Source organism: Penicillium macrosclerotiorum (assembly GCF_028827735.1).
Source record: "Penicillium macrosclerotiorum strain IBT 26536 chromosome Unknown utg000010l_segment0_segment0, whole genome shotgun sequence".
NCBI lineage: Eukaryota > Fungi > Ascomycota > Eurotiomycetes > Eurotiales > Aspergillaceae > Penicillium > Penicillium macrosclerotiorum.
In genome coordinates this window covers 2,994,306-3,018,867 of record NW_026643089.1, presented here as the reverse complement: position 1 = coordinate 3,018,867, position 24,562 = coordinate 2,994,306, and the positions used below count along the sequence as shown (strand labels likewise).

General features: G+C 47.7%; 11 protein-coding genes across 11 annotated transcripts; 7 read left to right on the top strand and 4 right to left on the bottom strand.

Annotated features, from left to right (window-relative positions):
* Nucleotides 1-421: 421 nt before the first annotated feature.
* Nucleotides 422-1,018, top strand: N7462_010682 (protein transporter TIM17; the record flags this gene model as incomplete). The annotated part of the gene is made up of 3 exons (XM_057082396.1): nucleotides 422-663; nucleotides 722-902; nucleotides 977-1,018. The coding sequence occupies 3 exons, from the start codon at nucleotides 422-424 to the stop codon at nucleotides 1,016-1,018; spliced, it is 465 nt and encodes a 154-aa protein (XP_056929436.1).
* Nucleotides 1,019-1,881: 863 nt separating this feature from the next.
* N7462_010681 (isoaspartyl peptidase/L-asparaginase) lies at nucleotides 1,882-3,275 on the top strand (the record flags this gene model as incomplete). Its single annotated transcript, XM_057082395.1, has 2 exons — nucleotides 1,882-2,740; nucleotides 2,779-3,275. 2 exons carry the CDS (start codon nucleotides 1,882-1,884, stop codon nucleotides 3,273-3,275), a joined length of 1,356 nt encoding a protein of 451 aa, XP_056929435.1.
* A 211-nt stretch (nucleotides 3,276-3,486) lies between these two features.
* On the bottom strand, nucleotides 3,487-4,332 carry N7462_010680 (uncharacterized protein; the record flags this gene model as incomplete). The annotated part of the gene is made up of 2 exons (XM_057082394.1): nucleotides 3,487-4,174; nucleotides 4,226-4,332. 2 exons carry the CDS (start codon nucleotides 4,330-4,332, stop codon nucleotides 3,487-3,489), a joined length of 795 nt encoding a protein of 264 aa, XP_056929434.1.
* An 875-nt stretch (nucleotides 4,333-5,207) lies between these two features.
* Nucleotides 5,208-6,373, top strand: N7462_010679 (uncharacterized protein; the record flags this gene model as incomplete). Its single annotated transcript, XM_057082393.1, has 5 exons — nucleotides 5,208-5,253; nucleotides 5,312-5,476; nucleotides 5,828-5,997; nucleotides 6,056-6,193; nucleotides 6,254-6,373. 5 exons carry the CDS (start codon nucleotides 5,208-5,210, stop codon nucleotides 6,371-6,373), a joined length of 639 nt encoding a protein of 212 aa, XP_056929433.1.
* Nucleotides 6,374-7,427: 1,054 nt separating this feature from the next.
* Nucleotides 7,428-8,303, bottom strand: N7462_010678 (alpha/beta fold hydrolase; the record flags this gene model as incomplete). Its single annotated transcript, XM_057082392.1, has 1 exon — nucleotides 7,428-8,303. The coding sequence occupies one exon, from the start codon at nucleotides 8,301-8,303 to the stop codon at nucleotides 7,428-7,430; it is 876 nt and encodes a 291-aa protein (XP_056929432.1).
* Nucleotides 8,304-9,046: 743 nt separating this feature from the next.
* On the top strand, nucleotides 9,047-10,027 carry N7462_010677 (uncharacterized protein; the record flags this gene model as incomplete). The annotated part of the gene is made up of 1 exon (XM_057082391.1): nucleotides 9,047-10,027. The coding sequence occupies one exon, from the start codon at nucleotides 9,047-9,049 to the stop codon at nucleotides 10,025-10,027; it is 981 nt and encodes a 326-aa protein (XP_056929431.1).
* A 1,215-nt stretch (nucleotides 10,028-11,242) lies between these two features.
* Nucleotides 11,243-16,561, top strand: N7462_010676 (putative ABC transporter; the record flags this gene model as incomplete). The annotated part of the gene is made up of 14 exons (XM_057082390.1): nucleotides 11,243-11,758; nucleotides 11,817-11,988; nucleotides 12,042-12,267; nucleotides 12,332-13,009; nucleotides 13,065-13,187; nucleotides 13,237-13,335; nucleotides 13,386-13,615; nucleotides 13,665-14,319; nucleotides 14,372-14,449; nucleotides 14,495-15,056; nucleotides 15,113-15,364; nucleotides 15,428-15,717; nucleotides 15,767-16,350; nucleotides 16,407-16,561. 14 exons carry the CDS (start codon nucleotides 11,243-11,245, stop codon nucleotides 16,559-16,561), a joined length of 4,620 nt encoding a protein of 1,539 aa, XP_056929430.1.
* Nucleotides 16,562-17,132: 571 nt separating this feature from the next.
* On the top strand, nucleotides 17,133-18,887 carry N7462_010675 (uncharacterized protein; the record flags this gene model as incomplete). Its single annotated transcript, XM_057082389.1, has 2 exons — nucleotides 17,133-17,719; nucleotides 17,774-18,887. 2 exons carry the CDS (start codon nucleotides 17,133-17,135, stop codon nucleotides 18,885-18,887), a joined length of 1,701 nt encoding a protein of 566 aa, XP_056929429.1.
* Nucleotides 18,888-19,182: 295 nt separating this feature from the next.
* Nucleotides 19,183-21,071, bottom strand: gmdA (putative general amidase GmdA; the record flags this gene model as incomplete). The annotated part of the gene is made up of 4 exons (XM_057082388.1): nucleotides 19,183-19,310; nucleotides 19,376-19,787; nucleotides 19,848-20,729; nucleotides 20,793-21,071. 4 exons carry the CDS (start codon nucleotides 21,069-21,071, stop codon nucleotides 19,183-19,185), a joined length of 1,701 nt encoding a protein of 566 aa, XP_056929428.1.
* A 676-nt stretch (nucleotides 21,072-21,747) lies between these two features.
* On the bottom strand, nucleotides 21,748-22,882 carry alkB (oxidoreductase, 2OG-Fe(II) oxygenase family; the record flags this gene model as incomplete). Its single annotated transcript, XM_057082387.1, has 2 exons — nucleotides 21,748-22,514; nucleotides 22,588-22,882. The coding sequence occupies 2 exons, from the start codon at nucleotides 22,880-22,882 to the stop codon at nucleotides 21,748-21,750; spliced, it is 1,062 nt and encodes a 353-aa protein (XP_056929427.1).
* Nucleotides 22,883-23,261: 379 nt separating this feature from the next.
* nimX (cyclin-dependent serine/threonine-protein kinase CDC28) lies at nucleotides 23,262-24,455 on the top strand (the record flags this gene model as incomplete). Its single annotated transcript, XM_057082386.1, has 4 exons — nucleotides 23,262-23,298; nucleotides 23,373-23,881; nucleotides 23,954-24,117; nucleotides 24,191-24,455. 4 exons carry the CDS (start codon nucleotides 23,262-23,264, stop codon nucleotides 24,453-24,455), a joined length of 975 nt encoding a protein of 324 aa, XP_056929426.1.
* Between the last annotated feature and the right edge of the window lie 107 nt (nucleotides 24,456-24,562).

The following is a 24,562-nucleotide window of genomic DNA, read 5'->3' as shown; positions in this document are numbered from 1 at the left end:
GGAACGGTATATGGTGGCACTGCCCAAAAGAACGATGTAATCATGGTTGGCCCGGGTTTTTTACTTGCCTCCCCCGGATGAGGAAGTCCAACTGCTTCTGAAGCTTCCGATTGCCCGGTGGCGACTCGGCCTATCATCACTGGAGATCGCTGGAGATCACGTTCCGCGAAACCCCCAAGAAAAAGTCCTCGACCCGCACCCCCGACTTTATCGATTCACCTCGGCTTTCCTGCAGACTGTCGCCCTTGAGCTCTTGGGCTCCATAATTACAATTACAATTTGACGCAGAATTTTGACTTGATTGTTACAACGCGACTTCCTTTCACTCTACTGCCGGTTATTCGCGACCACCCGATCTCGCCGACCGTGACTCCACCCCTTCTCCCTTGATCGCTCTTCCCCTCCATCAATCACATACACAATGGATCACTCGAGAGATCCCTGTCCCTGGGTCGCTCTGAGCGACTTTGGAGGAGCTTTCTGTATGGGCGCCATTGGTGGCGCTGTCTGGCACGGCGTCAAGGGCTTCCGGAACAGCCCCTATGGCGAGCGCCGGATCGGCGCTCTCACTGCTATCAAGGCTCGCGCTCCTGTGCTCGGTGGAAACTTTGGCGTATGGGGAGGACTCTTCAGTACATTTGATTGCGCCATCAAGGGTATTCGGTGGGTTTTGGCTGCTCTCTGAAGCTGTGGATTGGAATACCATGCTGACTCCTCAAAGCAAGAAGGAGGACCCTTTCAACTCGATCATTGCGGGCTTCTTCACTGGCGGCGCGCTGGCCGTTCGTGGTGGTGTAAAGGCAGCACGTAACTCCGCTATCATGTGCGCCGTCTTCCTTGGTGTGATTGAGGGTGTTGGCATCGGCTTTCAGCGAATGATGGCGGACAACACCAAATTGGAGGTATGCGTGCCTTCTTATAAGACAGTCCTCGTTGCTACATTGGGGCCATATGCTGATATATTTTTCATCAATAGCTCCCCCCTCCTCCTCCCTCCGACCAAAAGGCCCTTGCATAAAGACACATCATACCACCTTCGCGATCGAATCATACCTTCGGTGGCTGACAACTAACGTCCGACTTCGATCTCTGTATTCATAACATATTCCCCGCATGGAGTCTCTCTTCTCAGGTGTTTGTTTTTCAATTCCTTATTTTTACAACGACATCGCATAGAAGATTTTGCTTTGTTTTTGGCCTGGTGCTTCTCATACTTCCTGGACAGTCTTTGGCTTTCGGAGCATTGAATTTTGTGTGCACCGTGTGGCTCATTTTATGGCTGACTCCCGTGACCGGCGTTTATATTTTCGTGGCCGAGGAGAAAGCTTGCCAAAAGAATTATTCTGCTCATCTGCAAAAAGCGCTTCATAATTCTGCTTCTACCGGTTCTTCTGTGTAAATTCCAGAAAAGTGGTGTATTTATATATTAACTAGTGCCTTTCTTCCACGATGTCCATGAGTATGATTAGCTCTCAGATATTATGTTGATCTGCAATCCAAAATCGCACTCTTGAGATCCACAATTTTACTGCTATGATCTTATGAGTTATATAGCCGCACCTCTGAGATGCATGTGAAGAAATAGCCCCTACTTGCTAGTGTTAGAGATAAGCCCTGTGTGTACATGAACTGATTTCGATCAGGCATAATACAATCGTGAATATGGAGTCTCCAACATCAAGAGCGTGTCTGACCAATTAATTGAAGTACCGACTGCGGTATACCCACACTGAATGGAGAGAAGGCTTCCCGCCGACAGACTAACATTAACAGCTGGGGGTGACCAACGATATGCAAATCAAATGGGGTTGCGCACATATCTCCGCTTCCTCCTTCCCCGCACCCCCAAAAACCTCCTTTCAACCTCTGTGACTTCCGATAATGTCTTCGAATACAGTCACCTTTAAGCCTACGCTGATCCTCCATGGGGGTGCTGGCAACATCAAACGAGAAACCTTGCCGCCGGATTTCTACGCCAAACATTACGCTTCTCTTCAGGCCTATCTCCGCGCAACCTATGCACTCCTCAAAAATGGATCTACCGCCCTTGATGCGGCCGTTCATGCGGTGTCCTTGATGGAAGACGATGAGCTGTTCAATTGCGGCCGTGGGAGCGTATTCACCACTGCTGGGACGATCGAAATGGAAGCTTCCGTGATGGTGACTTCCATTCAAGACCCGGATCCGAGCCGACCCGGAGAAATGAAACGAGGTGTTGGTGTAATCGGTGTTCGGAATGTGCGCCATCCGATCTATCTAGCTCGTGAGCATCTTCTACGTACTGGTTGCGCCCCAGATGGCAAGCCGAACTATGATGGAGGGAACATGCATGCACAGCTGGCCGGGCCTCATGTGGAGACTCTGGCCCGTGAGTGGGGTTTGGAGATCAAACCAGATGAGTGGTTTTGGACGCAGCGTCGGTGGGATGAGCATCGCCGTGGACTCAGTGGAGAAGCAGAGCCTCTTTCTCTGAGTCAAGGCACTGTCGGGTGTGTATGTCTTGATCAATGGGGCAACCTAGCTGTTGCAACTAGCACCGGCGGCAAGACTAACAAACTCCCCGGCCGTGTTGGCGACACTCCAACACTCGGCGCGGGATTCTGGGCCGAAGCCTGGGATGAGCTTTTGAGTGCACCCACTACATTCTCCGATATTGCGTGTTTATCGGCCCACAATTCTCCAATTACGCTTTCAAAAGAAGGCATCCTCAAGCGGGCGGGAGGCTATGTGACAGAATTTGGTCGTAGTCTGGCAACATGTCTCCGCTTACCCCCAAAGCTCTCGACCCTCCACCATATTCACCCCATCCAATAAACTCAAATTTTGCGAATTCCGGCTCGGTCTTTGAGAATCAGGGTTTGTCGTTTGACAGATTTAGTAAACATCCAAGGTCTGTCAGACGTGCTATCGCCGTGTCAGGAACGGGAGATGGTGATTCGTTCCTTCGCCTCGCTGCTGCACGCACAATTGGGGCTCTTGCCAAGCAATGTGGAACACATTATAGTCTCCACAATGCTGTTGAAGAGATCGCCGGTCGTGGTGGTCAACTACAACATTTGGCCGGTGGTCGATGGTCTGTCACTGGTGAAGGCGAAGGGGGGATTATTGGAATTGAAGCTACACAGGAATACGCATGCAGCCCTGCTTCTGGAGAGCTACGGCGTGGCCAAGTGGTTTGGGACTTCAACTGTGGTGGAATGTGGCGGGCGTGGATTGATGAGCAAAATGGAGAGGAAGTCGAAAGGATTATGGTCTTTAGAGAAGAATATAAATAGGGACTTTATTAGATATTCAGATGTAAGAAGAAGATAGACAAATCTATGAACCGCCAAAGCAATACTATCGGCGTTTTGTCCACCTTCAATGGTATGACTGCATTCTATTACATCGTGCTGCTCGGCTAAAATTTGCAGGAAAACCGAGAGCCCCTCGGCAATTTCCAATTCCAAGCGTACTGCGCAGCAACGAAGATTAGAATGTCCTTTATTAACGACCTGGGAATGCCATGTAATAAACAAATCCTCCTCTCGGTCGAGAGTTCAGGTCACTCATTATCATCGCCTCGTCCCGTATATCATGATTCAAGACATTCATCCAAATATCATACTGTTTGATCCTCTTTTCCATGGGCTCTGCCACTGCCAGATACTCTCGACGTAGTCCTTCTGTTGGCGCGGGTAATTTAGATCGATGGATTGGTCTTTGACCTCTTCTGAGAATTGCGTATAGGCGGTCCAGATTTGGGATTTCATTTTCGTAGGCTCTCAAAATCTCGAGTACGGACTCCAGCGTCGCAACAGATAAACCGTCGAACACTTTCAGCGAGAGAATTCCTTCATTAGCGCTGATACCCCTATAACTTTGTCGACGCAAAATTTCAAGTCTGCCTAAATAGGCAGTGAATCCCGCTCCAAAATAGAGCGCTTGCAATCGAGATATATGAAGACGCTGTTCGCTGTCCTCTATTTCATATAATCCAAACCATACTTTTTTCCAAAGTTGCACGATGCGTTCCTCTAGCTCCCTGCGGGATGGTGCAATTCGTACAGGGCTTGTATCGGAGCTATATCTGGGAGACATGTCCACATATTCAGTGGTGAAAATATTGTCATTGTGTCCTTGGGACTTGAAGTTGTCGTTCTTGAAATCAGATGCTACCGACACCTGCTTTTTGCTGGAAGGGACGTTAGTGTTATCTTACTTTGGATGGGTAATTGGTTCTTACTTGGTTAATGTAATGATACTTGATGATTTCGACTGTAGAGAAGGCACGTGGAACATTCGCAAGATCTTTCGAATCAGGCTGCGCCGTTGTCGGACCTTGAGCTGCATTGAGAGGCGGTGTTATGATTGTAATCTAATTATGAAGGTTTAATTCAGAACCTCACGGAAGATACCCCTACAATTAAATCAGTTCTCGCTGTTAGTAGAGGCAGGAGATCGATGTGGTAACAATGGCGTCGTGGGTGATGATGGATTGAAGACATCACCGCTGCCTTTGTCGTATTTGTGATAGACTAGCGATTTCCTAGGTTATCGGGCTCATGTGATCGCATCTTGTGTTTAATATTTGATAGAGCACTTTAAAATCAAGACCAAATTCGAATGGTGGGAAGGAAATAGGTATTCAGAAATGTATCAATTTCAGAAGAGCTCATCGCTAAGCCTGAGGTGACTGATATATGACCAAGCCTCGCAATGGCCGAGTGACGACGACCTCGACACCATCTCAAATCGAACAATGTACTTTGTTTGTATTGATACGTGGAACCTATGACCAATGCCTATCCAAATTAAGTGACTAATAATATAAAATTCGCGATGTATTAAGCACCTTGACCTTATTATAAACAGAAACAAGATACCCACCGACTGCTGCCGAGGGTTATAGTAGTATTCGAAATCAGCTATAGCGCGAGAAACCTGCGAGTCCTTTCCCGGATAATATAGCCGCAAAGGAAGAAATCCGATTGGATGTTTAAGCCGCTCGTGTATACCGCCTTATATATACATCTCTTTTCTCGCATTACAGAGACGTAACCTGGATATTCGTATTTTACACGTAACTCATGTACACAACCGACCTTTCTGCCCCGCTCTTGTTCTTCGGCAGCTAGTATCCCTCACTCAATCAACCAAAAATTCTTCCTTGTATCAACTAGTTGGTACGATTACTCCCACGGCGCGCGAAACCAGAATTTTACAAGATGAAGTTTATCCAAGAACGACCGGATGAAAAGCTTAGTCCTGGGCGTAAGTCTTTGACAAAAGCAAATGGTGAGAACGTGACCTAAATTGAAATGTATGGCAGATCATTTGTTCCTATATATGTTTGATGAAGATCGTCCTGCAAACGCCTTTGATCAGGCCAAGCGCTCTCAAGTTCGTCGTTTCGCCAAATCTCGCTTACCACTCACATTACACGATACCATCAAAGTTCGCTCATCAGAGGAAGTGCATCAAGATACCTTGGGCGGTATAGAGGCGGGTTACGAAATAAATAACCGTAGACACTGTGCGTCTAAACCTTGCTTATTCTAATCAGATGATATCTTGTGTCTAAGCCCCGCCAGATGACGGTGAGTGTTCATAGTCCGATTGTTCAGTAGACTAAACCCAACATGTTTGAATAACGAAGTTGTTAACATGGTCCCTTAGCGAGGTTTGGTCTGTCGAACCCCGCAGTTCAAATAGGAACAATGTCATTTCAAAAATTGACACAGACGGAGTTGTTACTCTTGGACTACTGTGAGCTTTGAGACAATCGCTTTCTATAATCTTCATTCAATTGGGGCTTTGATGGGGATGTATAGACTAATGATTCTAGTCCTTCAGACAAGAAATACCGATGTGTTTCCAATCCAGTGCCTCAGCCGCCATCACGAAGAGTGGATTTTAACGCAGGCAACCCTGGAACCCGCTTGCTTGCTAGGCCTCATTAGCTACTCGGCTGCTTTGCTAGATTCTGAAAAGGGACCTGGAAATCAAAATATGATCGTTGGTTGTCCTAGGATTGTGATCGATTTTTATAACCCGCTAATTACTAAATGTGTAGGGTCCACGCACTGCAAGCTACTGGCATGTTGCATTCAAAGTGAAAGCTATCAGATACCTCAGTGAGAAAGTCTCAAATCCGGAAGACGCTTTGTCTATCACCACTATCTATGGTGTGGCATGCGTTTTAGCTATCGAGGTTTGTCAATACCTCTTTTTTCTTTCCTTTAGGCGCTGGATTTTATTTAATTTCACATAGATGTTAAATGGGGACAAAGAGGCCATCGCCACGAATCTCCAAGGGCTTAAAACCATTGTATCTATCCGAGGTGGCTTCCAGGGGATACCTGCTGCTATCATGGATCTTATCATCCGGTAAGATGACCCTACATAATCGCACCGGGTCGGCAACTGATCAAACTATAGAGCATGGCATATGAGTGCCACTGTGGTTGATTTATCTAATCCAGTTGAATTTCCCCCTTGGGAGGGAGAAGTTTTGACGAAAAATGAAGCCGCGATTAGCTTCAAACAAGCCGGGATTGGCTTCCACAGACTTTTTATTAACAAGTGTATCGGGCAAACTCTGCTATCGGCCATTGACAATTTACGGCTGCTTTCCCAGTTCCAGAAGAGTCACCATAGACGAACAGAGGGAAAGTTGTCAGATCAGGAAGCCGAGGCATTCTGCATGGGGTATTACTCCACTCAAGCTTCTCTCCTTTCTCTTCTACCTCAATCACTACATGGATCCAATAACACGCTGGAGCAAATGGTGGCTCTTGCGCTCCTGATATATTCCTATATTGGGACATTCAAAAGGGATCCTGCAGCATTGCTATTAAGAACCTTAGCATCAAGACTCAGATCCCTTGTGCAAAAGGTTTACAGGTATTCAGCTGGATATGACGACCTAGAGGCTCTTCTATGGGTGTCATTTCAGGGCGCAGATATATGTGAGGGCCAACCGGATGAAGCCTTCTATCTGGCATATATCTCAAGTATACTAGTTGAAATGAAGCTGAGTGACTGGTCGCAAGTGAACACAAGTTTGAACAGATATTTCGTTACTCCGCTCCAGGGACGGCAGTCTTTCAAGAATATCTGGGAGAAATCTTTTGTTATTTAGTAGCTATTTTAGCCAAGAAAAAACTGCCAATGAGACTAAAATATTGAGAAAAAGTTCCACATTGTGCATACTCTCGACAATAGCCCGATAACATCCCGAAGTCTCTCCGAGTTGAGATCCTATGGCCAGTAAGGAATGTTGCAGCAACTAATCAGTTCCAAGAGATTTCTCGATATTGTGATCCATAGCGTGAAACCTATGAAGCAGAATGATATCAGTGTTGGTACAATTATCGCATTTAGCTTAGTGCGGTAATAAGCATATATGGGGAATTCATTTCGATGATTTTTGACGAACCGCCTCACTACAGTTTATGCTTATTCAAGAAAGCCAGCATATGATAAGCAATTAGATCAGTATGGCTTTCCACAGCAAAATGGCCAGCATCAAGAAGCTTAATCTCAGCTTTTGGCAAATCTCTTCTGAATGCATTGGCCCCGGCGGGAATGAAGAACACGTCATTCTGGCCCCAGATTGCAAGAAGGGGCACCTGGCTCTCTTGAAAGTAGCGGTGGAATTTGGGATAGAATGATATATTGCACTCATAATCCTTCAAGAGATCAATTTGAGCCTTCTTGTTACCTGGACGCTGCATGAGAGCATAGTCGAGGTGATATGATTCTGGCGCGATGGTTCCGATATCAGGTGTACCGTTTTCATATTGGAATTTGGTCATGTCAAAACTGAGCATTGTCGCACAAACTTTTGCTCGATCATCTGCGGTATTCTCACTAGCCCAGAAATCCTTGATAGGATCCCATACATCACCAAACCCATCCTTATAAGCGTTTCCATTCTGAGAGATGATAGCTTGAACTGCCTCTGGCCGACGAAGTGCCAGCCTCAGGCCGACAGGCGCACCGTAGTCAAAGACGTAAATGGAGAATTTCAGTATACAGAGCTCATCCACGAATTCTTCAATTGCATCTGTCAAGCTGGTGAAGGTATAGACAAAATCCGGTGGCATCTCAGTGAATCCGAAGCCTGGTAAATCTGGAGAAATTACACGATGTGTTGTCGCAAGAAGGGGGATCAGATTCCGAAACTGGTGAGATGACGAGGGAAAGCCATGGAGGAGGAGTATGGCTGGAGAATCTGTCTCTTTCTCAGGTATTGCCTCACGGTAAAATATCTTCACCCCAGAAGGAAGCTTGACTGATTTGCACTTGTGGACACCCATTGTTGAGGCTTGTTAAGGCAGATTCAAACAGCTCTGTAAGTGACAATAGACTGCGATGTTACTTGAAGATGTGAAGGTTTTGTGTGATGAAAGAGAAGAAAAATACAAGTTCATAAATTGTATGAAGGCCAGAGCAACCAAAAGAAATTGATTCAATTTCCTTTTTAACAACTGGATGACAATTTGTAATGTTCAATTTCATCAGTCAGTGAGGAGATCCATACTTTCACCTGCATGGGTGGGGTTCCATGTGACATCCCGCCTAGCAAGAACAGTCTGGACCTCTGAAACATCGACCGGTACAGCCGGTCCTCTCTAGTTGGCTCAGTAAGCCATCTGGCTTTTTAGCTTCCAGTGACCTGGTTCACTAGTCTCGATGAAGTCAATAAGACCAAGAGAGGTTTAGTTCGATGACAGACAGGCCGTCTTTCCCGAAATCACCGCTCAACAGCGAATTACTTCCATGACACAGCACTTACTCCTTTTAAACTCATTCACCAAATTCGGACGAGTCTAGTTCTTTCTCTGCGAACTAACCTCGACGAAGGGTTAGTGAGCATTATTCAGCATAACAAACCAGGATAACACATTATAGCATTACGTGTTCTGCTTATTATTCTCACCAGTATCTCCCGGTGCCACTGAAACTCCAATATTTATATCTATCTCTCCATCACAGCGGCTTATTATAAAATACCTTCCACACGGGTCACACTCCACGCAAGTATCGAACGTGCTCGAAAATGTTAGACTCAATGAATGCCATTGTTATAACAAAATTTGGCGGCCCCGAAGTCCTCGAGCATCAAATCGTTGCAAAGCCGACAGTATGTACCGGAGAAGTTCTCGTTGCTGTGAAAGCTTTTGGCCTGAATCATGCCGAAATGCACATGCGCAAGGGTGAATGGGATGAGTGGAACCCCGTCACTGGATTGGAGTGTGTCGGAGTTGTGGAGGCCTGCCCCGGTGGAGAATTCAGACTCGGTGAGACAGTCGTGGGCGTGATGGGTGGGCTGGGAAGAAACCGGCCGGGGGGTTACGGCGAATTTGCGGCTGTGCCTGTCACCAACGTTATCGCTGTGCAAACAAGCTTGCCCTGGCATGAACTGGCTGCAATTCCGGAAACATATATCACTGCATGGTCGTGCCTTTTCACCGTTCTTGGCCTCCAGAAAGGCGAAAGTATTCTAATTCGTGGTGCAACATCTACTCTGGGCCAAGCCGCTGTGAACTTGGCCGTGAGTGCAGGCGCACGAGTTACCGCAACCAGCCGTCGCCAGGAACGATTTGAGTTACTTCAACGAATGGGCGCCACAGAAACCATCATCGAGCAGGCCGGGCTGGACCGTGCTTATGCTGCCGAATTCGACAAAGTGCTAAATCTTATTGGAAATCGAGCACTGTTGGAATCGATCAATTTGACTAAAAGTGGCGGCCGTATGCTTCAAGCGGGCTGGCTGGGAGGGTTGGACCCGGTTTCAGACTTTAATCCAATGGTGCAGATGAAATCTGGGGTACATTTCAGTCTTTTCCATAGCAAAGTTCTGGGGAGCCCCGACTTTCCTTTCTCAGAGATCCCATTGCAACGAATCGTCCATCAAATTGAAAATGGGGAATGGGATGCCCAGCCGACACATGTTTTTGATTCTCAGGACATCCGCCAAGCCCACGAAATTCTAGACTCGGGGAATGCGGGAGGGAAGATAGTTGTCAAACGATATTGATTGAATAACAACCACCTCGTCTATGAGTCTTGAGAAGCGAAATGGACTTTTGCTTTGGTGTGACAAGGATGGCAGGCTCATTGCTGTAAAACTGGCTCCTACACGAATCTCAAGAGGCTGGGAGTCAATGAAGGTTGACTCTCAAAAAGCCGTATAAGGTGGATCGTAACCACGGACGAAAGCTTAGCTCTGAAAGAATTGGAAGCAAGGATGCCTGAGAGGTCTGACAGGTATAGAAGTTACATATCAAATACAAAATTTCCGCTCTCATCTAATGTCAGAAAAGTATGTATGTTCTGAGATGGCATTCTAGTGGCAGTGCCAATGATAGAAAGATTTCAAGAGCTCAGGCCCTGTGGTCATTTCATCCAAGAATGAAGATATGACAGGGCGATCATGCAAGATCACAAGAACTGCAAATCGATTCTATGAGAGTCCATGAGGCGTTACGGTATTATAACGATGGCTCATTTGATTATTACAGCTTGGTACTGCCATGACAGGTAACATTCTGCCAGGATGCAACGACGGTATCTTAAAAGCAGATTAGCGTACTTAGGACTTATTTTTCGGGAAAGTCGCATGAGAATGGAAGTATAACTGATTTAGAAAACTACTGTAGGCAGGGGAATTGAATTTACCTTTGGAGACCGACACCGTCGTTGTTGGCCAAATTGCAACATCCACTGACAGTCTTATTTTTATGAATCTCATTCTTGTTTTGTTGTCTCTACGTACATCTACCCTTTGCCGTAGGATTAAATCGATGACCTCATGATCTCACGGGGGCATAAACTCCGTCTTCCGCGATGTCTGAATCAGGGAGCAGCCTACACGGTCGCACTGGTCAGATCGGGACATGCAGCTCACATAATCATCATTAATATCTGGTACTCGTCATTTCTAAAGCATTAATTCCCGATAAGCGGATCGAGTCGGCGTTAAGAAACACTTGTCGGCAGATTTGACGTCCCGAGCCCGAGTACGATTTGACGTAATTACTGCACATTGTTATGGATCGCATTTTCTAACCCTTTCTTTCGATGATCATAATCGCGACTCATGGGATTTCCGAATACTTTTTTCTATTTGCTCCCATCTTTCATCTGAGGGGCATTCTGTCTTCTGCTGAACTGCGTTTTCTGGGACAAAGCATCACAGTGCGAAAGGAATCCCAGGTTCATATTTGGTTTTCTGATTCTCTCGGAGGTTATCATGAACAAAGATGAATCTCCCAATAGCGAGGCTACTCTAGGCCCTCAGCAGATTATGGATACTTCATCTGAGTCTATCCCCATCAGTCACAGCCCATCTCTTCATTCGGGCGATTCAGAAGGATTTGCTCCAATCCACAGCGCCGGTTCAAACGACCCGAATAAATATACTGGCGAGACCCAATTAAATGATGATCAACTCGCAAAAACTTTATCTCGGCGTCGCAGTTATGCATCGGGCCATGAAGGAGAGGAGTGGACGCAGATAGAAAGGCTCATCTCACGTATGTTCGGTCATGAGCGAAAGGCCAATTCCGAGGAAGAGAAGACGCGGCATGTTGGCGTTGTTTGGAAGAACCTTACCGTGAAAGGCTTAGGCCTGGGGGCAGCTCTTCAATCTACAAATGGTGATATCTTCCTTGGCCTGCCTAGGCTTATCAAAAAACTCTTGACTCGTGGTCGAAAAGGAATTGGAGCCGGGAAACCTGACCTTCGAACCATTTTGAGCGACTTCACGGTACATAATTTTACGTTCTTGGCCCACAAAAGATCGTTTTGCTGACATATTACTGAAGGGTTGTGTTCGTCCAGGAGAAATGCTCCTGGTATTAGGTCGTCCTGGATCGGGCTGTTCTACATTTTTAAAGGTTGTGGGTAACCAGAGATATGGTTATGAAAGCATTGATGGTGACGTCCGCTATGGGGGGACCGATTCAGTGACAATGGCCAAGAATTATCGCTCCGAAGGTAGGTGTTTCTTCAAATAGCGCTTTTGAAAATCAGAGAGCTGAGTTTTATAGTATCTTATAATCCTGAGGATGATCTTCACTACGCCACATTGACCGTGAAAGATACTCTGCTATTTGCTCTGAAAACGAGAACTCCAGACAAGTCGTCCCGCGTGCCCGGTGAAACTCGGAAGGATTATCAACAGACATTTTTAACTGCAATTGCCAAGTTATTCTGGATCGAACATGCCTTGGGAACAAGAGTTGGTAATGAGCTTATTCGGGGGATATCTGGAGGGTAAGTGTGAAACGTACCGAATAGCAGCTCTTAATAATATATATTGATGTACTCCCTTGGACAGAGAGAAAAAAAGAGTCTCAATTGGCGAGGCAATGGTCACAAAAGCAAGCACGCAGTGCTGGGATAACTCGACCAGAGGCCTTGATGCAAGTACTGCTCTGGAATATGTCCAGAGCCTGAGAAGCTTGACAAATACAGCCCATGTGTCGACCCTGGTTGCTTTATATCAAGCATCTGAAAATTTGTTCAACCTTTTTGACAAGGTAATTCTGATCGAAGATGGTAAATGTGCATTCTTTGGTCGCTCTGAAGATGCCAAAGCCTATTTTGAAAACCTGGGCTTCGAGTGCCCTCCACGATGGACAACTCCCGATTTTCTCACGTCTGTCAGCGATCCAAATGCGAGAAAGATAAAACCAGGATGGGAAAATCGGATTCCACGCACTGCGGATGAATTTCAAAATGTATATCGACAAAGTGAGGTTTTTAAAGCAAATCTTGCTGATATTGACGATTTTGAGAATGAGATCAAGACTCAGGAGCATGAGAAAGAAACGGCTAGAAAACAAATGACCAAAAAAAACTACACAGTCTCATTTTGGAAGCAAGTTATGATTCTTACACATCGACAATTCCTTGTTATGTTCGGAGACAGAGCAGCCCTCACCGGGAAATGGGGCGTTATCATTTTCCAAGCTCTAATTGTGGGAAGTTTGTTCTTCGATCTTCCCAACACGAGGTGTGTGGTCCTCTGGCAATCATTTTCTATCACCATGGCTCACCATTTCACGCAGCTCTGGGGTTTTCACACGAGGCGGTGTGATGTTTTTTATACTTTTATTCAACGCCTTACTTGCACTTGCAGAGCTCACAGCTGCCTTTGAGAGTCGGCCCATTCTGATGAAACACAAGAGCTTGTAGGTAAATCCTATAAATTTTTCTTTTTTCTCTAACAAAGAAACACAGTTCTTTCTACCGTCCTGCGGCATATGCTCTGGCACAGGTTGTCGTTGATGTACCTTTGGTGTTTATCCAGGTTGTGTTATTTGACCTTGTCGTATACTTGTATGTTCCATCCCAGAGCACTTCGCAGTTCTATTACTCAACCAATACAGCATGTCAAATCTTGCAAGAACGGCTTCGCAATTTTTCATCAACCTCCTCTTTATCTTCATACTCACCATGACAATGTATTCTTTTTTCCGCTCTCTTGGAGCATTGTGTGCATCATTAGATATCGGTGAGTACATGATAATCAACGAAAATTACATGCTTTTGGTCACTCATTCGTTCAAAGCTACTCGTTTGACTGGGGTTGCGATTCAAGCACTGATTGTGTATACTGGTAAGAAACATCAAGATCATGGGAGTTCCCTGGCTAACGTAAATATTAGGATATTTGATACCTCCTTGGAAAATGCACCCGTGGCTAAAATGGCTGATCTGGATCAATCCAGTTCAATACGCATTTGAAGCATTGATGGCTAATGAATTTTACAACCTTCAAATACAATGCGAACCGCCGTACATTGTTCCCGATGGCCCCACCACATCTTCCTCGCATCAAAGTTGTGCCATCCAAGGGAGCAGCCCAGATAGTTTAGTTGTCCAAGGCTCCGACTATATTGAAGCTGCATTTACGTATTCTCGAGCCCATCTATGGCGAAACTTTGGAATCATCATTGGTTGGTTTCTTTTCTTCGTTTTTCTCACAGCGCTTGGAATGGAAATCCAGAAGCCCAATAAAGGGGGAAGCTCTGTTACCATTTTCAAGAGAGGAGAGGCACCAAAAGCAGTGGAAAATGCAATTGAACGTACTGGCCCTCCATTGGATGTGGAATCTGCCGAGAAGGAGAATTTCTCCAGCTTGACAGATGACGGAGCTGAAAAATCGGTGCAAGGCATTGCCAAAAATACGTCAATTTTCACCTGGCAAAATGTCAACTACACAATTCCTTTCAAAGGTGGACAGCGGCAATTACTACAGAATGTTCATGGCTATGTCAAGCCTGGTCGACTTACAGCATTGATGGGTGCTTCTGGGGCAGGGTAAGGCTCTGATTTCTCTCTACTCTGTCGCTCAATATTAATCTTCTGTCAGAAAAACGACGCTTCTCAATGCTCTAGCTCAGCGAATTAACTTTGGTGTTGTCACTGGTAGATTTTTGGTTGATGGAAAGTAGGTTTTATTTCCCATTGAGCGTTTATAAACTGACAGTTCTAGGCCACTTCCGAGGAGCTTCCAAAGGGCAACAGGATTTGCGGAGCAAATGGATATCCATGAGCCTACAGCAACGGTCCGAGAATCATTAAGATTCTCGGCTCTGTTACGGCAACCAAAGGAAGTCCCTGTACAGGAAAAATACGAATACTGTGAGAAGGTTCTTGACTTACTCGAAATGCGGTCAATCGCTGGTGCTACAGTTGGATCTCATGGCTCGGGTCTCAACCAAGAGCAGCGCAAAAGACTCACCATTGCAGTCGAGCTGGCAAGCAAGCCAGAATTACTTCTCTTTCTGGATGAACCAACGTCTGGTCTTGACTCGCTGGCAGCGTTCAATATTGTTCGTTTTCTTCGAAGACTGGCAGATGCGGGACAAGCAGTTCTTTGCACAATCCACCAGCCGTCTGCCGTTCTTTTTGAGCAATTCGATGAACTGCTGCTCTTAAAGAGCGGCGGTCGCGTAGTTTACAATGGCGCCTTAGGCCCAGACTCGAGAACACTAATTGACTATTTCCAGGGGAATGGAGGTAAACAATGCCCGCCAAATGCAAATCCAGCAGAGGTTTGTGTCTCAATTAATTCTTATATTTCGAGGCTTGATCTAACCTTTTCATCTAGTACATGCTGGAGGTAATTGGTGCCGGCAACCCTGATTATAAGGGCCAAGACTGGGGAGATGTGTGGGCCAAATCACCAGAATCCAAGCAGCTTTCTGAAGAGATTGAGAGCATCGTCGATTCTCGTTCTGGGATGCAGACAAACGAATTAGTCAGAGACGATCGTGAATTTGCCATGCCTCTTTATATTCAGATTGTGGCAGTAACCAAGAGGGCGTTTGTGGCTTATTGGAGACTTCCGGATTACATTTTAGTTCGTTAACAATTCGGCTCCATTATCAATAGAGGGTGATGCGACTAACACTTAATCTACTAGGGAAAATTCATGCTTCATATTTTCACAGGCCTTTTTAACACATTTACATTCTGGCACCTTGGAAACAGTCTCATTGATATGCAATCTAGACTATTCTCTGTGTTCATGACGCTCACTATATCTCCCCCGCTCATTCAGCAATTGCAGCCAAAGTATCTTCATTTTCGAGGCATTTATGAGTCGCGCGAATCCAACTCGAAGATTTATTCCTGGCTTGCTTTCGTTGTAAGCACAATCCTTCCAGAGCTTCCATACTCGATTGTTGCTGGCTCTGTTTACTTTAATTGCTGGTAAGCGAACAAACTTCAACAATTGGCCTTTGATTCTCACCAAGTATAGGTACTGGGGGGTTTGGTTTCCTCGCGATTCATTTAGCTCGGGCTACACTTGGATGTTGCTCATGGTTTTCGAATGCTACTACATCGGATTCGGACAATTCATTGCAGCTTTTGCGCCGAATGAGCTCTTTGCCTCCTTACTTGTTCCATCCTTCTTTACATTCGTTGTTTCTTTCTGTGGTGTAGTGGTGCCCTATGCGGCGTTACCTCACTTTTGGCAATCTTGGATGTACTGGCTCACACCATTCCATTATCTACTCGAAGGGTTTCTCGGTGTTGTCACTCATAAAGTCCCCGTTCGATGTGTCGAACGAGAAGAGTCTCATTTCAGCCCGCCGCCTGGTATGACTTGCCAAGAATATGCCGGGTCATACGTACAGCAGTCTGGTGGTTATGTTCGAGATGCCGACAACGGTCTCTGTGCATTCTGTCAATATTCCACTGGTGATCAATTTGTGAGTACCGAGCGGCCCAGTTTCTTCACTACTTCTCGTGCATATCTGGATGGTGACTCACACTCAATGACTTGGATACTGCCAGGCTGCCAGCTTCAATTCCTTCTATTCGCACAAATGGAGAGATTACGTGAGTCATTGACCCTACCACGATATATCACGATGATAAATTAAAAGTTTTTCAAGTTGACCATGTCCTCCAGGGTATATTTTGGGCTTTTGTCATTTTCAATTTCTTAGCTGTTTTCTTTTTCTCTTGGCTCTACCTCCATGGAGTTCGTGGTTTCAAGCGTTGGCTCAGTGAGCGCAAGACAAGAAAGACTCAACGAGCTACAGCTTAACAAATTGTTGTACTTACCGGGCTCTCTAACCAATTCAATTTTTGAAGTTAGTTCTTAATCCAAGATATTTTATGTAGATTTCCTATCAAGCTACCGCTGCTCGGCCCCCAGCAGAAATAGACACGGACATATCCTGGGACTCTCACTTTACATGTGGAGATCCACTGGGGTATTCAAACTACCAGTACAATAGTACAATATCTTGGATAATCCGATTCACGGCCTGGAGCACGTGATTGAATGGCGTACATATAGATATGACCGAATAATCTCGCCTTCATTCGTTGAGATTGGCGATGGCTCAAGGCCCATTGTATACTCCGTGCCTGGCGTAGACCCTCGGAAGGCTTGGCCTTCGTGGGGGCTTCTCAGACCCTCCGCGCCGAAGCTTGGCATCTCGGATCCTTGCTTCGCCGACTCGCCCCCAATTCCTCCTCGTCCAGGTTCCCCGTGCCTGTAGCGCATCGCCTGGTCATGGTTGTATAAGCTGACCGTGCTCATTCTCTCCTCTCTGAAAGTCTCTAGGTCTTTCCCCTCCTCTCGGAACCAATCCTCTGCTACGCCGGCGACTATGGCGGAAGAAGAGACCCCTAGAGAGACACCCGAAGACACGCGCGGCGACGACAACCAACACTCGGCCTCGAAGTCCGCCGCCAATCAGGCAGCGAAGGATCGAAAATGTCAATACTGCCATCAGGCGTTCACGTCGTCGTCTCTGGGCCGCCACCTTGACCAGTTCCTGTTCAAGAAGAAGCCCGACGGGGTCCACGACGTTGAGGAGATTCGGCGTATCCGCAGTGGGATCACTCGTCGCCAGGCTCGCACAACCTCTGGCAAGCGAGATGGCAGCCCCGAACGCGCCTCGAAGAAGGGCCATGGCGATTCATATACCTCAGTAGATTCGGCCTCCAAATCGCGCGACGCTCCAGTGCGCATGATGTTCAATACGCCCACTTGGCACGCAACCGGGGTCATCAATGACATCCCTAACCCGAACCGCACGATGGACGGACCACGACTTGCCTCGTCTCAATCGCGATCCGGACCGTCGCAGCTGCCAGATTTCGCTAGTCGAGGATCCACCGCGAACAATCCCGACACAATGAAGGCACTAGAGCTGGCACTGCGAGAAGTGCTTGACAACATAAAGGCTGCAACGTACGTTCAGGCCAATCTCCCTTTGAAGAATGCGAATTAACAGTATTGCCCAAGCTCTCGATTCCGGCCCCCGATGTCTCCATTTGATTTCGACATACAGTCCCAGTCGTTCCCTTCCCTCTGTCTACAGCTGCTGCCTCCCCCGCCGAGCTTGTTCGCGGCACATCCATTCCCCTCTCCGACTTCCTTCCCGCTCCAACCCCCTGGTTCCGAACATCTTGATATTGTCCGACAGGCTCTCCGTTCAAAAATTTCACAGTGGCAGTCGGACCAAATTGCAGCGGAGTCTTTGGCTCACTCAAGACCCGTTGGCGGTAATCTGGACCACTCTTTCATCTATCGCACCGCGCAACAACATGAAGAAATGGCTCTCCGACATATGGAGCTAGCATTCGATCATTGGAATAGACTCTCTTCCGACACTAGATGCGAATTATGGCAGCTGGAGACCACACGTGCATTTGCTCGCGAAGTTGAGAAACGAAAATCCGTGGATGAACAGCTCGCCCGAGTGCAGCAGGAAGCAAACCAACTCCGGGCACAAGTTGAGCGATTGGGATCATGTCAATGGCCGCGCGAATTTGCCTTGTTTCCTCCTGACACGCTTCCAATTTCCCGAGACGTTGCGCGGGAGTTGGACACGAAGGAGAGTCACATTAGCCCCAACTCGTCCCGCTGGGACTATGACAATGTGGTGGCCAAGTGGAAACGTGTTGTCATGCACGATAAAAGTATGGGGCGTATTGGCGTAGGCCATGCCAATACGAACACCTCCGGAGAATTTGATAGCCTTCAACAACGCGACAGCCCTGACCTCCGCCCTCCCCGTCCAGGCGAGGATACCTCGTCTCATCCCAATCGCTTGCGTCCTCTACAAAACACCGCTACAATGAGCCCAGATCCCGCCGCAGCCTCTACACCAGCTTCCTCCATTCATTACGCCTCTCCATACTCACATGCCGATACTCGCAGCCCGCCGGGTGGTGCTGGAGCAGGCTCGCAGGCGAAGCGTCCACGGCTGATGAATGGATCAGATAGTTCTTCGGTTGCCGATCCCTCTGCAGTTGGCAAACCACTTGGTCCTAGTCTATGGCCTTCATCCACTCCGATTTTGTCTAACCTTGCAGCGCCGTCTGGGCATACTCCCCCGGGTTCCTCTCGAGGCTAGTACCATACGTCGGTGGCTATCAGTCCCGTTATACCTTTCTATATACGTACATATATATTCAGATATTCAAAAGCCGAATGTTTCATTGTTTGATGCTGGCTTGTATACCAATACCCTGTCCATAGCTTGATTATTTTATTTGATTTCTTAACTTAACTAGGAAACCATTTCTACTCAAGAGCCGCGTATTACGCTTTGAATTTGTAAAATGATCAATTCTTGACTGATACTCTGTGCTCTGATAGACAGAAAAAAAAAACATTCGTTCCCGGAACCTGTACGGGATAATCATTCACTAATGTCCTGCATCAAAAGCAATCTCCTCTCCAAGATACTCGGCCAGGGTCAGGATTTTCTCTTCTTGCAATCTGCGACCCAACAATTGAATCCCAACTGGAGCTCCATCATAACTGTTCGCATCATCTGTAAAGTTGATAGGTTAAACACTTTGGCATCGCAGGGTATTCGGGAATGATAAAGGAACTTACAGTCCCAATCAATATGCGGTTCCAGGTCAGCTGGAGTTGCCCCTGATGGACGTATATCGACACTCTGGTCTGCAAACGTAACAGGAATTGATACACTGGTGTAGTCTAGAATATTGACAAATGAGGTATATCCCACAGCCCCGTACTCATTTGGTTTCACCGCAGCATGTTGCGCCAGAGGACATAATACTCCATCTACTGGACGACCGGTACCTGTGATCTCTGCAGTGTTGTTCCAGTACTCCATATATTCCTTCTGGTACTCACGCTTGGAAATATTAAGTGCTGCAATCTCTGTCGCAGAGAGTTGTGGGCCATCTTCCGTGGTAATGATCTGTGGGGGCTTTCTCTCACCAGATAAGCCAAAATGATGGCGCATATCGGCACCGCCGTCCATATTGAACGCTTTGCCCTGCACATGAACTTAGAACATGCCCCCACTATAGCTCCATAGACAGGATGCCGAACTTACACCGAGCATATTTGCCGTGCCATGAGATGGAGGGTTCCATGCTATCACTTTGTGGCCTAGTCTTTTCAAGGTTTGCTCAGCGAGCTTCAAGCCTCGAGCAATGGGTGGGTCGATGCGGGCTATGCCATCCCAAGGCATGATGGCAAAGGCAAGCGCCGGCGCGCCTGCTTTGGACTTTTCAATCAAAGACCTGGTCTGTTCGACAACAGTATCCCGCCATGGTAACTCTAGCACGAGCGGATCGTGGTACCAGGGCTCTTGGCTAAGAATGCTCTTGAATAACAGCGTCAAAGACCTCGCCGTCGGTGCAAGTGGTCCAATAACAGACAGTATAGTATTCTGACCATCCATAGAGTTGGCGGCACCCTGATAAGGCATCCTGCCAGACGACGGACGTAGCCCATACAGGAAATTAAAGCCGGCCGGAATACGCACACTCCCTCCAATGTCAGTTCCAAAGCCAGCAGGCGACCCTCGAAGTGCAATCAGCGCACCTTCGCCACCAGAGCTGCCACCACAAGAGAGCAACCGATTCCTTGGGTTCCACGTATATCCAATGATGTTGTTGACTGTCTCACCAGCCATGAGTGTAGCAGGGACGCTGGTTTTACAGTACAGCACGGCGCCGAGGTCGCGCAGCTCGCGCACAAGCTCGCTTTCATATATGCCCCGGCGGGAGTCATCCTTCTGGCCTTCAAATGTACCAGCCCAGCCAACATAGCCCATAGTGGTTTCTACTCCCTTGACGTGGAATTGGTCCTTCAGACTGATGGGAAGGCCATGCAGAGGGCCGATAGGGACTTTGTGCTCTGCAAGATAGGCATCGAGTCTCTTTGCATCCTCGATAGCCGCGTCGAAGAATATTTCATGTAGACAATTTACCTATGCACCCTTGATGAGCTTCTAAGACATAAACACTAGAGACATCGTTCTGCTGTGATATACCAACTGATGAGCTAAAGCAGCACGATGGCAGAAGGCCTCAGTCACCTCGACAGCCGACCAACGGCCCGTAGTTGTTTGTGCAGCGATGTCCACAGCATCGGACTCAGTGATTTCGATTTCACGCGCGGTCAGGAATTGCTGGATATACCTCCCAGTGACATCGCGCTGCTTCTCAGCTGGGGGGATTGGTTCCGCGAATCGCCATCTCTCAGGAATCGCGCTGAGGATTGATAAACGCTTTGCTTCACCCCGAGAGCGCCAGTCAAGATCGGTTGTCATCATGAAATTCAACAAGGCGCTGTGTTGCGGGTAATTTCCGACCTTTGGCTGCTACTGATATTCCAGTTCAATTTATCTCCACCTGGAGACTCCTTAGTCTTTATCTTGCGGGGGCGGGGCTGTTGGGGTCGTTTGGAGAGAGGCGTTATCAACAGCGACTCGACCAACAAATAATCGGGGTCTTGGTGGGAAGATAAGAAGAGGCCGACCTCGTATTCGGGGTAGAGTCTTCGTACATGAAATGGTCTATGTTTACTGATATGGTGGGGCGAATTAGCGGAATCTTAGATTCCGCGCCCGGATATCAAGTTGTATCTAGATTACACAGGATTTCGCTCCCCCTCCGACCTTGTCACCCACTTCATTGCTTCTACAATCTTCAAAAACATGTACAGTAGTCACTACAGCCAATAGATCTTTTGTACAAGCTCGTAGGTCATGGCTGGGCTTTGAAGAGTCTAGATGAGACACTCCCTATCGTCACGATCCGCCAGCTTGCTTTGGAGGCGTCTGGTGACAGGCATCCATCAAGCCAGCCCTCAATGGCTTTTGGAGAAGCCTAAGCTAACATAAATAGGCTAGTTTGAGGAGCTGACTGCAGCCGCAGCAACCGCAGTGAAGGGGGAACAATTTTCGAAGTGTCTCCGAATTGTAAAACGATCTCCTCTTGTTTGTTTCAACGAACAGGGAGGCTGGTCATCTGGCGAACATTTAGATTAATACGTTTTCCAGACATCCAGCCCTTCCACATATGGTAGGAGTCATTTGGAGAATCCCGGTCATCGGGTCCAATACATGGCCAGTCTGCCAGCCAGTTGGGGCAGGTCGACGGCAAGATCTTTGGTACCCCGTGCCAGGCAAATCGTGATGTGCCGTTCATGTAAACGGTATCGCCAGATCGAAGGCGAATGATCTCGGCACCACTTCCATCGTCATGGCTCACAAGAAATAGACCATCGCAGCCGAAGCTCACGCTGATCAGCCCCACGTCACAAGTCTCGCTCACGTCACGATGGGCGGAGAGGGTATCTCCGGCCGAGTACAGATTCAGAATAGCTGCTTGAGCTTCAGTTTCAGGAAACGCAGCCTTCAGCAACTTCACAACATCTTCCGGAAATGGCGGCGGAGTTTCGGCGGGGTACATCTTGTCAGTCCAGTTGTACTGTCCGCCTAAGGTGACCCAGCGGAGTTTCTTTTCCAGGACCTTTTGAACGCTCAGAGGTTTATGAATGTTTGGATCTTTGGGCTGTATCAACCGGGTTGGATCGTCTGCGAAGAAGGATTGAGGTATAGTGGGGTTTTGGGAACGTTCGGGGTATGTAACATCGTAATGCAGGTGCAGGTTGGTCTTATGTTCAGGATTGGGCAAATCCCGATGGAAAAGACGCGATAACAATTCGATCTGAACCGTAGGTGGGAAGAGGGAAGGGATCATAAGAAGACCTGCCCCGGGTTAGAGTGTTGCACTCTAATTCTGACGGGATTAGTGGGGCTTTCAAGGCAAGTCAATGCTAACCGGAAACTGAATTGTGGGTGAAAACTGGTATATTCTCTGCCAAAGGAGCATCTTCCTTGTCGAAAGGATGGCTTCCACGAATGAAGTCGTCAAATGCTAGTCGGAGGTCTTGGCTGGACATGTATTGGGCCAGTGAAATACCGTCGGGCAATTGGTCGGCGTCTATCCGCTGCAGGTCCAAGATATCAGGATCATGGTCTATTTCGGACAGAGCGATCTTTGAATATTTCTTGTAGCATTGCCTGACAGTATCAGGAGGCCGCTCATGGGCATTGAGCCCTTTGATCTGTGCCATGGCGCAAAGTCGTCATGGCGATGATCGCGAGCGGCGAGAGAAAAAGTACGCGCTCACCGCCCTGCAGGCGCGGGGGTTGTTTGTTTTTGTGGCCGCCCACCACGCAACATCCCCTGCGAATATCTTCACTAACCGAACGCCGACCGAGTTTCTGCTGTAGGGACCTGGAGTGATTACTTCCGGCTGTCTCAAAGATCGACCTCCATCTACAGACTCAACTTGGTTCGTATCATTGGACCGATTTTCCCTCCCCCTCCTTCCTTTTCGCCTCGTTCCTTCAACCCCCCATCTTTCCAATTTGTGTGACTCCCACTTTCTCTGCCTCTGTCACATTTCTAATACGCTTGAGAGCAAATTAGGATCCTTCGTTGCAGTCATCATGGAGAACTATCAGAAGATCGAGAAAATTGGGGAAGGTACGCTTTGTTAGCACAGCTGTTTGCCCCCGGTTGCTCCAAACCCTCAGCTCACGCGTTGATGCACTGTGTAGGAACGTACGGTGTCGTCTACAAAGCCCGCGAGCTCAACCACCCCAACCGAATTGTTGCTTTGAAGAAAATTCGCCTAGAAGCCGAGGATGAAGGCGTTCCTAGTACAGCTATCCGCGAGATCTCGCTTCTCAAGGAAATGCAGGACCCTAATATCGTCCAATTGCTGAATATTGTTCATGCGGATGGCCACAAGCTATACCTCGTCTTCGAATTCCTTGACTGCGACCTGAAGAAATACATGGAGGCCCTGCCCGTAAGCGAGGGCGGTCGTGGCAAGGCTCTGCCTGATGGAACAATGCCGGCTGGTAACCCAGGCCTGGGTGATGCTATGGTCAAGAAGTTCATGGCACAGCTGGTTGAGGGTATTCGCTACTGCCACAGCCACCGTATTCTGCACCGTGATTTGAAGCCCCAGAACTTGCTGATCAATCGTGAGGGTAATCTGAAGCTGGCCGATTTCGGCCTTGCGAGAGCCTTCGGTGTGCCGCTTCGCACCTATACCCATGAGGTACGCACCAAGCTGCTGTGTGTGTTTTGAAGGAGCAACTGGGCCGCTTTGCTGAACTCTACTCTCTCCTAGGTCGTTACTCTGTGGTATCGCTCTCCAGAGATTCTTCTAGGGGGCCGCCAATATTCCACTGGAGTGGATATGTGGTCCATTGGTGCCATTTTCGCCGAAATGTGCACTCGCAAGCCACTCTTCCCTGGCGACTCGGAGATCGACGAGATCTTCAAAATCTTCCGGTACGTACTTTTTTTGACGTCCTGTATCAAATGTCGTGTCAAGCTCCTCCGACTAATTCCTCTCGTTCTGAAGTGTTCTTGGTACTCCCGACGAAGAGCTTTGGCCCGGTGTTACATCATTCCCTGATTACAAGGCCACGTTCCCCAAGTGGAAGCGGCCTGATACTCCACTTGTTCCTGGACTGGAGGAGGCTGGTCAGGAGCTTCTAGAGGCTCTCTTAGAGTACGACCCTGCGCACCGGCTCTCCGCCAAGCAGGCTTGCATGCATCCATACTTCCGGAATGGTAGCTCTTATTACTCAGGCCGTACTGATACAGCCCGTAACGGTTATCACTGATGGACGATCTCGTTTCTGATTTATTCGTGTAACCTTATTGACGTCGGAGGATCGCATACATGCCGATGCCCCGGAACTTGTGATGTCTTTTCTTTTCTTCTTTCTGT